Source organism: Barbus barbus (assembly GCF_936440315.1).
Source record: "Barbus barbus genome assembly, chromosome: 16".
Classification (NCBI taxonomy): Eukaryota; Metazoa; Chordata; class Actinopteri; order Cypriniformes; family Cyprinidae; genus Barbus; species Barbus barbus.
The window spans coordinates 18,609,814-18,625,114 of NC_136744.1; the positions used below are offsets into that span (position 1 = coordinate 18,609,814).

The 15,301-nt window shown below is 36.9% G+C and overlaps 1 protein-coding gene across 2 annotated transcripts in view; it reads left to right on the top strand.

The window, feature by feature from the left end:
* Nucleotides 1-15,301, top strand: part of LOC306882754 (poly(ADP-ribose) glycohydrolase-like) — a 35,697-nt gene that overhangs the window by 3,730 nt on the left and 16,666 nt on the right. For both annotated transcript variants that reach the window (XM_079437619.1, XM_079437618.1), the window contains 7 exons: nucleotides 194-316; nucleotides 2,155-2,235; nucleotides 2,561-2,635; nucleotides 9,350-9,442; nucleotides 10,519-10,673; nucleotides 15,009-15,088; nucleotides 15,201-15,261. In XM_079437619.1, the coding sequence (XP_079293745.1) occupies nucleotides 194-316; nucleotides 2,155-2,235; nucleotides 2,561-2,635; nucleotides 9,350-9,442; nucleotides 10,519-10,673; nucleotides 15,009-15,088; nucleotides 15,201-15,261 (668 nt within the window). The remainder of the gene's footprint in view (nucleotides 1-193; nucleotides 317-2,154; nucleotides 2,236-2,560; nucleotides 2,636-9,349; nucleotides 9,443-10,518; nucleotides 10,674-15,008; nucleotides 15,089-15,200; nucleotides 15,262-15,301) is intronic.

Consider the following 15,301-nt stretch of genomic DNA (forward strand, 5'->3'; position numbering starts at 1 on the left):
CATCACAAGCATTGAGTCTGTTGCAGGCTTTGTTTTTTAAAATTGATTATTTTCAGGCAACCATTAAAAAACTAAAATTTTATCCTTTAAAATATCAGAATGCCATACTGACCTGATTACGTAATGTTTGTATTGATTCAAAGGTAAAATGAATTGGTAAATACCTAGAGTCTCTCTCTGCTCTGGTTTATAGACAGACCTGCTCAAAGAAGGTCAAGTCCCCCATCCATATCCGAGCAAATACAGAGATTCCTGGGATGATATGACCGTAAAGATGCCTTGTTCAGAAAAGAACGTGTTTCCTGTGGAGAATGAGGTAATGTCTAATTTTGGTTAATCGTTGCTATGTAGAAAAGTCTCACTTAAAATTCATTGCCGTTTAAATTATATTAATACATTTTATTTGTAATGTGCCTTTCTTAAACTCAAAGCGCTACAACATGTACAAACAAAATAACAAATCAACCAAAACTACATAATATCAAAATAAAATCACAGTAAATAATCACAAATTAAAAGCTTTACTAAAAAGATGCGTCTTAAGAAGTTTCTTAAAACAATCCAAGGAAGCCGCATTCCTAATGAACGCAGGCAATGCGTTCCATAGCTTAGGCCCGTTATAAGAAAAAGCCCCCCCCATGGTTTTTAATTTACAACGAGGCTGATACAAGGAGAGACAACCAGCAGAGCGAAGAGAGCGAGGAGTAGAGAGAGTGACCAAATCACAGATGTAATCTGGAGCCAGCCCATGCACAGCTTTATAGGTTAAAATCAGAGTTTTAAAATCAATACGTGATTGAACTGGGAGCCAATGAAGTTGCTGGAGCACTGGGGTAATGTGATGGCGTGCAGATATATAAGTCAAAACTCGCGCAGCAGAGTTTTGTATATATTGCAATCTCTTAACAGAACTTGTTGGTAAACCCCCAAAGAGAGAATTACAATAATCAAGCCGTGATGTGATGAAGGCATGAATAAGCCTCTCAGCATCAGGCCTGGAAAGAAAGGGTCTAATGCCAGCAATGTTACGAAGATGGAAAAAAGCAGCTTTAGTTATGTTTTTGAAATGAAAAGTCATCTGAGCATCAAAAATAACGCCTAAATTATGCACCTGGGCATGAGGATATATTTGAGTATTGTCAACTGAAAGTTTAAAATTACTGCATTTATTAACATTAGATGGAGTGCCAATTAATACAATTTCAGTTTTAGAACCATTTAGCTTTAGAAAGTTGTGTTTCATCCATGCCTTGATTTCCAACAAACAGTCAGAAAGAGTCAAAGAGGAAGTAGATAAAATAAATCTGGGTGTCATCTGCGTAACAATGATAAGGCTGTACTTCTGAATAATCTGCCCAAGAGGTAGCATGTAAACACTAAATAAAACAGGACCCAGAACTGATCCCTGAGGGACACCCTGACACAAAGGCACAGTCTGAGATCTGTTAGTACTCAGGTAAACAAACTGAGAACGTTGTGAAAGATACGATTTATACCAGTTCAACACAGTTCCAGAAAGACCAATCCATCTATGTAGTCTGTCCAATAATATGCTGTGACATATCGTATCGAATGCAGCACTAAGATCTAACAGAACCAAAATGCCAAAAGCCCCAGAATCGACTATAATAAGAAGGTCATTTAAGACCCTAACTAAAGCAGTCTCCGTGCTGTGTGCATATTGACTTTGCAATATTTATGAGAGTGGATTAATGTTGAATAGCTGATACTATTTATTAGGTTTAAAATGAAGTGATTATTTGATGTAGTTACATCATGCTGCATAGTTAAAAAATGTTTGCTTTAAAATGTAATTTTTTCCTGTGATGGCAAAGCAGAATTTACCACTTTGCCATTATTCCATTTCTGTAGTGTCACATGATCTTTCATAAATCATTCTAATATCCTGATTCATGAATTTTTTTTAAATTATCAATAATGAGAACAGTGGTACTGCTTATTATTTTTGTGTTAACCTTGATATATTTTTCCAGTATTCTTTGCTGTATATAAAATTGAAAACAGCATTTATTTAAAATAAACCTCTTTTGTGACAAATGTCTTTACTATTACTTGTTCCATTTAATACACCTTTGCTGAATAAAAGTATTAATTTCGTAAAAAATTTAATAATTATGATGTATCCCTTTTCAGGATGGAAGTGTAGTGCAAAGTCGATGGGAGTTGATTCGTACAGCTTTGGAAGGAGAATGCAAAAGTTCACTTGACATTAGGGTATGTTTTGGTTTATATCTTGAGAACTTTATGAAATGAACTGTTGAATGTCAAGGTGTAGGTATAATGTCTAAACATTGTTCTAAACGAATAAGTGATGAATCCCACCAGAGGGTGGCAGAATTGCTCCAAGATGGGAGGCATCGTTTTCTTTGCTTGATTTTAGTTATCTAATAAATGTTATATTTTACCAAAATTTAGTATTGACTTATTTTAATGTGATTTGTTGGTTTACCTTTTCTTAGACATGAAAGGATTCTAAAAAATGGAATTGTTAATTGTTAAAAAAGGAAAATAAAATGTTGTAACATTCATAATCTTACAGGATGCAATATTGAGTTACAACAGAATACATGCTAAAAGATGGGACTTCACAGCTTTGAACTATCTCTGCACTGAGGTAAGAAATATTTTTTCCTTCAGGAAAAATAAATAAAATAGAGATTGCATGTTTTCTTTTGTGTAAAATAGAGAAGACCAAAGAAAGCTTGCTGTCCAATTGTCCATTGGATTTGTGTCGATATCATGTGTTAATGTACAAAGCATTTTACTTACCCCATCTGGATGTAATTCAATGCACCCCAAATAATGTGTATGCAGATGGTTGATTTGCATCTGATAGTGTCGTTAGTGGAAATGAAATCAGAAAGTAATAAATTAAATCTACAACTTGCACAACGCACTAATGAGTTTAAACAAACTGTACATGCAGAAATAATGAGTAATTCAGTTTAACAGCATTACATTATGCTTGTGCAGTAAAACTGAATTCAGTGAAAAGTGAAGAAACCAGTTTTATTGGATTCTCTGCCAATGCTAGAATAAACCATTTTACTTTGAGTATGTCAGGTGGCCCCAGGTGGTTACATTTCACTTCATGATGCATTTTTGACGATCTATATCATAACCGCTACTGCCATAAAATGAAAGCTATAATGTTGTGGCGTTAATGAAGTGAGCATCCTAAAGTCTGATTTCTTGTGGTGTGTCACAGTTGGGACCAGAAGGCCCCATGATACTAAAAATGTTCCATCATTGTTTAGTCTGACTGGTTTGAATTTACTGGCACACTAAAGGCATTACGCTCTTCAGTCAGTGAGAAGAAGCAGGTTAGCCTCCAAGTGGATACACACCAAGCAGTCCGCGTCTGCCCCTTCTGCTACCTTGTCCCCGGGGATCTCTTTGCATCCAGCAGTAGTCAATTAAGACAGAGGTGGGCACTCAGCATAACGAGCAGCAGCTGGCAGAGGAAGGCCATGGAGATGAGGGTCCTGTTTACTGCAAATAAACACACTCAACAGATGGGCCGTGGTCTTACGCATAGCCAGAAGCTGGTCTTGCTGGTGGCTCTGATAGGGAGATTACTTAAGAACGCTTGAGGTTGAGTGCTCCTATTCCACCAAGAGCTTGACTTAAATGAGGGCTTGTTGACTGTTTTGTGCCGCAGTACGTGTTCTTTTCAATCTTAACTAAGCTAACTTTTGTTGAGCTGTATGGAAACAGAAAATTCTAAAGTACATGTTGCAGTCATACAACTTATGTTCAGTTTTTGTTTTGAATGTTGGCCCTGTTGCCCACACAAGTTATTTTCATACCTTTTATTGCCAAGAATCTCTAAATATGATGGTTCTCTTGTGAGGGACCCCCTTTTTAAAATATAAAGCTGCTACATTGGTACTTTGTGCTGAAAATGTTAAGTGTGGTATTATTATTATAATCGTATACATAATTCATTTTTTTATCATCAGTTTACTAAACTAAAGCACAAATCAAGAAAATATTACTATAATGTTTTTCTTAATAAATAAAATTTTTCCAGCATTTCTTACACACAATCGGGCCAAAACGGTAAAATTGGTCTCACTTTATTTTAAGGTCCAATTCTTGCTATGAACAAACCATTGAATATGACTTTTCACTGATCAAGTTTTCAGAACACCTATCAATTTGTGAAAACTCTTGATACGTAAGATTAAAGGTGTGCTCACTGTTATTCTGTAATTTTTTGCATTTCAATAGGAATTTCCCATGAGGGCAGAAAATTTGCCCATGCATATTTCACAGCGGTTCCAGTTGGTCATGCAGATTGTGTTGACTAACAAGAAGCTACTGTTTGAAAGTGACTTCTGTGTCAGCTTTATCTTCATACATCGCTACAATTGACTATAGATAATGCCTTCAATTCTTCACCTAAATATTTCTAACATCATCGCACATTAATTTCTTGTACTGGTGATTACTGGCCCAATTCAATCACTGGTTGCAACTGTAGTAGGTGGAGAATAAACCCACCAGACATTGGTTTCATTATGCTATATTCCTGTTACATGACTCATACTGTTTTTGAGGCATAGGATTATGTAGATCTTTTTCATTTAGCAAACTCTCTCATCCAAAGTGACGATACATTTCATACTTGTACAGTCGCTGGTTTGGCAATGGTACTAATTCTCGCTTTCCAGAGAACACATAGTCATTGTGTTACAAGAAAGTCTTTAATTGCCTTTAGTTCTCTGTGTGCAGTCTTTCTCCAGTGTGCAATAAACGGCAGACTTTGAACTACGCTATATCATAGATTAATAGCCAAAGCCATTTCTGTATTACAGTGTTATTCTTATAGTTATGGCTTTAGCCAAGATATCAGAACGTCCCCTCCATGCTTAAGATGATTTGATAGAATCTCAGACCTGTGTAAATCAATAGCTGTCTGTGACTTTTTATGGCTGTATCAAATTTAATTAACCACGGCCATTAAATCTATAAGGGAGCCAATCAAAGCCATTAGCAAAGTGCACCGCGTTCTAATGAAGCATGCTTGAGTGGACCAGCTCCTTAAACTGTCCGCTTAAGAGCTTGAGCTGTGCCTCTGCTCTTTGGCTCAGGCACGATGCATCTTCACTTTCCTCAGTGTTTTTCCATCTGTTTTTGCCATAATCATTTTATTACTGTACTCTTTTAGTGATCATACTTCAACCTTAAGGCCTGTCCTCACTGATGATATAGCAATCTTGTTATCTCTATGTTTTCATGTAGATATTAACTGATGCAGTGTTGTTCTCACTCTTTCAGCTGTGGTTAAGTATGCCGGTGCTTACAAATGCATACTTTCCCTTGTGTAATTGTTTTTTATGAATCCCTACCAGTGCCCTTTTTCTAAATTGTCTGGAATGTTATTGAATGTTATGGTACTATATAGACTTTTGTGGTGTAATATCATTGTGGGCATAAATATTTAAATGCTTTTAAGCCAGCTGCTTTATTTCCCTGTATCATCAACAGAGGGCACTAGTATGTCAGCCTGGAGAGTTGGCGATTGATTTTCAATTTAAGAGATTAAATGAAACATCACTGAACAGCGGTCAGTTAATAACTGTAAGAGAGTTGTCATGAATCGTGCATGTCAAATGTGTGCTTGCTCTATGACTGTCAATCAAATATTTTTAAAGCAGAATATAGACCAACAAGACCATCAAAAAATAAAGCCATGTTTACGCAAGGCCATAGTGAAAATGTGACAGCTCACACTCTCCACTTTGGTTCTGTTTAAATGAAATGAAGCATCAGAGCAGGCTTAAGGCTCATTCACAACAACAGTAACTAAAAAGATTTTAACTTTAACTTTAATGATAGCTAAATTAGTGTCCACACTAACGCACATTAATATACTGTTTAGTTTTGTCTGAGGCTTTAAATGCTCCAGCTTCTAAAACAGGAAGGATTCTGATTGGCTGTCAATGTTTTTATCATTCATCAGCTGAAAATAATTAAAGTGACTCTAACAGTATCGTTCCTCTGTCCCATTAACGTTATAGTTGTGCTGTTATTCTTTTAAATTTAGAACAATTTGGGGTGAACAGGCCTTTAACCTTTGTCATTGTGTTTATAGGTTTAAAATTTATAATTTCATTTTTTAAATGTATAATTTCAAATGTTTAAGATATGAAATGATCAATATAGAAACATTCAATTTACAGTTATTCTGGTTAAATGCATCTTTTAATTGCATGGTCATGGACACCTTGGAAATATCAGAGGAAGTCATTGAAATTAATTCAAATGTAAAAAGTTGTGGAAGATTCTATAGTGATTTTACTTGTTTTTAGTACTTATGCATCAGTTAGAGTATTGCTCTTTCTGAGTGCTAGACTAAAGCTTGTCCAGAAGCCTGACAAGTATGATGGCATCAATGTGTTTGTTGAGAGTAACTGGCTGTTTGACTCACAGGGAGACAAATGCTACTATCTGAATGCTGTTTCCTCTGGGACATAAAGTGATCTTCTACGTGTGTCCATCTACAGTAGGCAAATTTAAATTTCATAATGAGTATGACCATTTAAATCTATTGGCTGTGATTTTAACATATTGACGATGAAACCCCAACAAGAAGAGCATTACAACCTTTTTTTGTCGGCTTTTAAATAAGCAATTTGAAGAGAAGAATGTCGAAATGTTATAAGAATATTCTGCACACGAGTATCAAATATTACACCTGTTATTTCTCAGTTTGATTAAAGCTCAAGAAAAACAGAATAATTTGCAATATACTTGTCATCTGGATAGATCACATGCATTCTGTAGCTACATGTATACTCTTGTGTTATTCTGTATTTACCTGTGCTGTAACACTGTATTGTCTATGTAAGATGTGCAAATAGAATGGCTCTCTGGTGTCTTAAAATTGTGTCTGTTACCACAGGACTCCAATAGTTGTCACAAAGCCGAGCAGCTGCTGGGATTTTGATTGACAACAGAGGTGTAATGCCTATGGAAAGAAGCAAAATACAAATTAGGACCTGTCTTGTCATAAATTGTAGTTGAGCCTCAGTCCTACCCTGAAATGAAAGTGTCAGAGCAGTGGGCTCTGATAAATTCACACTGCTGGCTCAGTGCACAGAACTCCACTTCAAGCCTCTAGCCTCCACAAACGCCTTCGCCTACACAACCATCTTATTTCAGTGTCTCAGAATAGCGGGATTCCCTGCAGCCAATATACAGTGTTTGTCTAAACATAGTGACCTGCAGAAAAATGCTAATTATGTAAATCACACTATGAATGGAACTGGTTGATTTTGCAAGTAAGAAATACAGGTTGGTTTAAGACTTTAACTGCCCTTTTTATTTTATTTTTGTCACAGGGATTGCATTTGATTTATAAAACAGTCTAGTTTTTTGGATCTTAAAGGGATGCTATACACATCCCCGGACACAAAGGAAGTCAAAGATGTCCGATAGTATGTTGTTTGAACCTCACTGACTTTGATTGAATAGAAAAAATGGTTGAAATATTCTTGGGAATATATTTTTGTGTTCTGCATTATAAAAAAAAATAGTCATACAGGTTTGGAGCAGGATAAGGGTGTGTAAATGATGGTTGAATTTTCATGTTCAAGGGTGATATGCCCCTTTAAAACCCAAAAAATAGCTCTTAAAATAATAAGCATGATATGTCATGTACACATAATGTGGTGTCTCCAAGAAAAATCTGCAGTTATAAAATTTTCAGTTTATATATTCACAAATTAAAAAATAAGAAAATAATGACCCCGTCCGCCCTCTGAATTTTTATTGGTTGGATTGGATAGAGATTGTAGTATGTGATCTAACAGGTTCTGGTTGGGCAGGATAAGGGGGAATGAAAGAGGCCGTTTGATTTAGTGAGGTCTAACTCCTGCAACCTCAGCTCAGGCCCATCCGGCCTGTCAGCTCTCCTCACTCATTAGACCCAGAGGAGCACTTTACGATGTCAAGCAGGTCATTACTTATGACAGCATTTAGTCAGGCCTCCTTTGCGGGTGTATAAATGCTCCATGGTTAAATTGTCAGACGAGGCTTCCCGTCCAGAAGAGCCCTGCGCTGCCTCTCCTTCCTCAACCCATTTGCATCTGTTCCAGGAATCCCATTTAATCAGCTGAGCACGCCCAGTAACCTTGATGAAATGGGCCCATGACTGAGCGCGCTGCCAATCGCAGCCAATATATTTGTAAATAAGTGTGTTGTAAATCTGTGTGATGATAAAACAGTAGCATATTTATTTTTCCCGAAGTCAAACAAGGTTGCTGAGCCAGCGTGCGATGTTTTGACACTTTCCGCTTCAGATTGAATATCACGAAGCAGTGCTGTTTACCTGATCAGAGATCTACGGTGACGTTGCTTAGCCGTATTTTAACTGAGATGAAAAGTGCACTGAGGGCTATGTCTTTATTTTTACCTCAGTGATGTCATTCACCAGTGGGAGCTCCGCTAATATCACAAAATGACGTTTTTGTGACCTCTGCGATAGATCAAGTTTGTTGCTGCCTTTTCGGAGTTTTTTTTCTTGCTACGCTGACAAACCAAGGGGTTTTATTTATTAACTCCCTGAATCAAGCTTTTTGAATGCTCCAGGCAATAGAGAGATACAATGATTGCTGAGATTGCACATAGGAACTCCAATAATATGGTTAATATTGTGTTTAATGTGTTTATCCAGTGCGCTCTGAGCTTCTATGCGTTTTAGTTGCAAAAGTTGAAAGCAACCTGTTTTTGTTTGCCGAAAGCCAGCATCTCATGATGCAAATAATTTTTGTTCAGCTATTGATGTCATCCTGACAGCATGACATTCTATCGTTCTTTTTTTTTTTATGACACATGAATAATACTCTCTATGACAAGTCGACAGCTGGGTTCACGTGTCTTATTCAACAATATGGCTCCTTTTTCTGACAGTTGTTTTCCATTAAATGGTGTTTTAGAAAAAAGCTTCATTATTTATTCTATTTTGTACCAGACAGTTGACATTTATTTTTTCTTTCTTATTAGATTGAGGACGTAACATGGTAATGTTGTCAATCTTTAATTGGTAATAGTGAAAAGTATGATTCATTCTCTAAGCAGAGGTGTCACTTTAATTTAATTTAATATAATAGACAAATATTGACTTCTTTTAAGTGACAAGAAAGACTGTTTTGATTAAATAAATGCAGTATTAGTGAGCATAAGAGACTTCTTTCAAAAACATTAGACAATCTTACAGACCTTAAATAGTTGTGTACATTTAAAGTGTGAACAGACCTGTTTCTTCATTTGTTTATTAATCCTAATCTGCTACCGAACACATTTAATCTTTCTCTTGCAGGGTATGGAAAGTGAAGAAGTACAGCATCTCTTTAACGTCACATTGCCAAAGATGATGGAACTGGTTTTGGATATGCCCAAGATTTGCACCCAGGTAAGGCTACACAAGATCATATGCTGTCCTTCACATTGGCTTGGAGAGACGCTCAGGTTTTGGGCAAAAATAGATCAGTAGTGATAATGTGGCTGGTAAAGGTCAGTGGGCCCAGTGTGCTGCAGTGTAAAACCAGTGGCTGCTGAAGGACACTTCCACATGAGCACAACTGCCTCATTAGCCAGTGGTAGACGTCCATCAGCCTAATTTCTGACATCAGAGCAATACTGTTGAGGGATATGTTCTTAAATGCATCTAAATTAAATGCTTTACGTTTTCACTAATGTACTTCTATGTTAAGCCTCATGTTATTTTTTATTTCCCTTCTTAAGAAAAAAAAGTCTAAAACCAGCCTTAGATGGTTAGCTGGTTTTAGCTGGTTGTCATAACTGGTTTGCAGGCTGGTTTTAGTGGGGGTTTGACCAATTCTGTAGCTAGTCAGGCTGGAAGACCAGCTGACCAACCAGCTAAAACCAGATTGGCCAGGCTGGCAGACCAGCTAAAACCAGCTTCTTCCAGGTTTTAAACCAGCTTAGGCCGGTTTTAGATATTGTGTGTTTTTATTTGTGTATTTTACATTCTTTATTTGTAAGATTGTGACGTACCATTTAGAAACAGTGTTTGATAGAGTGACATATTGCATATTAAGCTAAAGCATTTTTAACATTGAGAAAATAAACAATTCAGCTATAAAATGAATAAATATAGGCAAGACAAGGCTGTAAACTAATACTCAGCTATTGAATTACTGTTTATGTAAGAGCTTGCACAGATAAGAAGCCTTTAAGAATTCAGGAGTTTTTGCCCTTAAAAAGGAAAATCTCCCCTTGCTCAGACCCACTCTTTATTTATGTACATTTATTAATGTTTGCATTGATTATTCATCCTTACTGCCCTTAAGAGTCTTTAAGTCTGATCAGTAGAGATGAATGACGTTCTGTGTAAATGCTGCTGGCTGATGGTGGGATACAGCAGGGCACCTTAATTACTGCTGGCCATTTGCTTAATGTAATTCTGTCTCCCTGTTTGGTCAATTGCTAAACTAATTATCTTTGCCTCTCTCTCCTCTTCCACAGCCAATCCCGCTGCTTAAGACAAGGATGAATCAGTCCTTGACCATGTCACAGAAACAAATTGCCTGCCTTCTTGCCAATGCCTTCTTCTGTACATTTCCCAGACGCAACTCGCGCAAGTCCGAGTATGCCAACTACCCCGAGATCAATTTTTACAGGTACTGCATCCTCTTCAGTGGCATCGCTCTGGACACCCGTTACATATTTTGCCGGTCTAGTTATTGATTGTCTGAGGTTTTAGATTTCCATCCAAATTAGGGTTTATATGTAGGCTGTTAGGTAAGTCACGACATGATTTAATTTAGCTTCCCATTATCTAGTAGTCTGTTTCTATTACATTTACAATGGATTTTGGCCTGTTAATGTGGAATTTGGAGGCCTCAAGTATCAAATTTAGTGAAGGTTCCTCTTTATCAAAATTACACTCCTCCACATTCACAAATCAACAATGTGATTTTTCATTTACAATGACCATTTGCACTGTTCTGAATTTTCCATCAATTAATGTTTAATATTGAATCACCCATAAGGGGCGATGTTGCTTCGGACTCCAATTATGGGTTTAGAAATATGTTGTGAACAAAATTGTTGTCAAATTTACAATTTTAGAGTTTTAAGACTTACACAATATGGCTAATTTTACAAAAAAGGTCTCGGTTGACTGCAACTCCTAGTTTGCTGTTGTTTGGTTTGATATAGATCGTCTTTGCCTTTATACAGCATGTAGAGGGGACAACGTATAGGAGTTTCTCTCCTCTCTTAAATTGCAGCTGTACAACAAAGCCACTCATGTGGTACAATACTTAAATCAAGCCTTTACGGGCTGATTAAAACAGATGAATGAGATGTTAGGGAGACTGATGTGAAGTGCGTGGCCATCCATCTCTCGTTTTTCATCGTGCCTAGTCAGATGTCTCCCTCTGATGAGCAGGATCCCCCTGCAGCCAGAGCTCATTTTACTACATGAACATGTTGTTGGTATTCAACAACAGTATATTGGAAGTGTACATATCGTTGGTTCTATATTTTGCTGTAGTGTGTCAGTAGGAAATATCAATTTACATTTCCAAACATTCATTTTGCTATTAATATATTGTAATAATCAGTGCTTCACACAGAGATCTGATATCATCATCAGCCAGTCTGTCTGGAATGACATGAAGAAACAAACTGAGACAGATTAAATCCAGAAGAACTGTGTCAACATCTCCAAAATGCTTAAAGAAACCTTTATTTATACCATGGTCTGTCTGAATACTTGATTCTGATTGGCTTGCAGGTATGCAGTAAAACAGTTTAATGCACAGGTAGTTCCAAGTCAGTTTAATCATTGCTTTAATTGATGTACACAAACCCGCGCACACACACACAATCTTGTCAACGCAACTTTTATTAATAAAATAGCCTAGATACTAGATCTCTACATTATATTCCTCAGCAACGAGGTGGTAAAATCACTGTTTTTGAAGTAACACAGATTCATTGTTTGTAGAGAGATGCGCAGACGAAGGTAATGCACACACAAATGTCATCTCTCTCTTTCTCTCTCTCTTGATAAATAATTAATTCAAATGAATGCTATAATTTAATGCACTTTGCGTCAGGTGGTTCTTGGCCTCCACGTCATGTCTTAAAGTCGTTTAATGCACAGCTAGCCGTGCATTATCCCTATATATAAACTTAAAAATGTATATAATGTATAAAAATATATTTATAAAATTTACATATAATTTCCCTAATTTTTCTTGTAAACTGTAAGCCATTCAAAGAAAAGTATTAGTACAGTGGCACTGTGTTTGTCAAATAATGACATGAATTTGACAAATTAGTTTGTTTAACTAATTGAAAATGGCTGTTTAGGAAAGTCATCAGGAAACTTGTTTGAAAACAGACATTATTTTAATTTGATGATGGTAGTGGTGCAGAAATTAGACACTTCATCTTTAATATGGCTTTAGTTACAGCACTTATCCTGTAAAGTGCCAGTCATAGATTGTCTCTGCTCAGTCAGAGTAACAGAATCATCCTTTAAAAGCTCTTTAGGAAAACTGCCTGTAGTTTATCGTGCTGCACACTTTCAGAAAAATGTAACAGCAGCCCTCAGTTTTATTCTGTCATGCTGAGATGGCTATTGATTCCCCAGGCACTTCAAGTACTTATACAAACTCCAAGACATACAGAGGAGCTAAATTTTATACATTTGGCTTCATTTGCAGCCATTGTCTTGTTTCTGCCTTTTTCTTCCCTGCTGGACATAAAGTGCTCTAGATAATGAAGGTCTGAGCGAGATCAGCATTAAACCTAATCGGTCATTCAGGTGAACACAGAGACACAAAGTGTGCTCGAGCATCATACACTAACAAACAAGTACCATTTGTATTATTATTCTTTTTTTTTAAGTAGTATAGTTAGGACATTGTGGGCCGTGACTTCAGCCATGCTGCAGAAAACAAGTTTCAGCAAGACCGCAGAGCATCCAGACATGTGGATCGTTACGGTGCAGCCCACTTTAATTGAGTGACTGTCCATCAGTTTACTCATTGGCTTGAGCACTGCTGCTATCAAGCACCAGGCAATTTAGAGATTGCTTGTTTGGCAGAGCTGTCAAAGTCTGCCCTCTGGGAAATGACATATAGGCTTGCTGAAGATATATTTACTTCAGTTTCAAAATGTGCACATCAAAGCAAGCTTTCCAGCGGTACACCTGCAAAACTATGAGTATAGATCCACCAGTGATATCCAAACAGCTGTCATTGTTTCCTGTAAAGATTCAGATTGATTACAAGCTGCCAAATTGACCTCTGTTGCCATGTTCGTCACCTTCGATTATGTGAGATTTACATTGTGTTGTACATCGACTGCAATCATTGAATTACATTTATGTGAGAATGGGGTAAACCTGTGTCAGTTTACTTAGCTGTCCTTTTGTCAAGAAGAAATCAGTTATAATTCTGGATGTCCACTATCAACTTAAATTTGACTAATTTAAAATTTTTGACTTACAATAGGTAATTGTGGGGGGAAATCCTTGATCACGTACAATACCATTCAAAAGTTTGGGGGTCGCTATAGATTTAAGCATTAAATTAATCAAGAATGTTCCTTACCAAATAAACCTTGTTCTTTTGAACTTTATCAAAGAATCCTAAAAATGTATCACATTTTTATATACATTTAAAACCAAAAAGTATTCAGTAGCACAACTGTTTTTAACATTGATAATACAAATAAATGTTACATGAGCACCAAATCAGCGTATTAGAATGATTTAGTAATTAGATGTGTTGTTCGTATTTTCATGCATTTTAATGCAAGACTCACTTTGATATAGATTCGAGACGCTGGGACGACTTGCCCTAAAACGTCTGGCACATTTTACCCCATAGCTACCATTTAGTGAAAAACACTACATTTTAAAAATCATGACCAATGGCAAAATAATTAACATGCGTTTTATATATTGACAAAATGTTTGTAGATTTTTACACCTGGACACAAAACTCATTTTGCCTGGCATGTACTGTGGGAAAACAGATTTAACATTTAAATAAAAAAATAAAATAAAATAAATGTTAATTTCACCCTAGCAATTTCCAGCTTGTCATGTTATTGAAATCAGGCATATAAGATCCTTTAATAATGCTTGTCTTGTTGAATGAAATCACATTTTCTCACATATTTCTCATATTAAAGGTCAACAGTCTGTTTCTAACTAAAAAGCAGCTATTTTCTGTCAATGACAGGTTACCTTCTGGGTTACATTACATAAAATCAGCTCCACCATCAAGGCGGCTATATATAGGAGGCTTCAATAACTCTCTTACTTCCCAAAGGGCTTTTAGTGCATCAGTTTTTCCTCTGTCGTTTCATTTGCTCCACCCTTTTTCCCTGCTTATTCCATTTACATCAAGTAAGAGGAAGGATGAATGCAAGTGGAAGATGGTTAGCTTGAAGACTGCAGTATTCTAAATGAAGAAAGCCATTTACTGGGGTGGGGGGGGGGGGGGGGATCACGGCTGATCACTGTAAGGCTTTTGCTATTTGGGACTTTTAAAAGCAAGCCTGCAGTTCTTTAATGGTCTTTAGAGGAATGAAGGAGTGCTCCTCTCTGCGTTGTATTTTGTGAAATGGGACATGAGCGCAGCGCTGAGCCCGCAGGCGTGAGTCCGTATCATTGTTGTCCTGACAGAGAAGCCATCACAGGCAGGCGTGCTGAGCAAACAGGACTTTGTGAGATGAAGCGGCAAAGTCCGATCACACGGAAGGCCTCTTTTTCCTCACGTGTTCCCGAGAATGATGCACTAACCTGCAGAGGTTGGTGCTGAAGCTCATATAAACGTCACATTGACTTTGAGAACTAAACGTCTCCCTCTAATGGTCGTTTATGACTGGGTTGATAATACATCCTCTGAAAGTGAACATAGATTGTGTGAATTGATTTTGCTAATGTATGTACCTAATCAACATTTTTGTGTATCTTTATCATTCTCTAGACTGTTTGAAGGTTCTTCCTCACGCAAGATTGAGAAACTCAAAGCTCTGCTGTGCTATTTCAGAAGAGTCACTGAATCAAGTAAGTCTGGACTTGCCGAACCGTAAATATCCACTTAATGCTCAGACTTTCTTAAAGTGGTGTAATTAATGTTTATTATATTCCTGAATTTTTTTAATTTTTTCATTTTCAGTGCCCACTGGCCTCGTCACTTTTACAAGACAGAGCTTCAGCTGTTTTCCAAAATGGGAAAGGTACCTTATTTATAGTTCTTGGCACAGTGGTGTTGTTGGC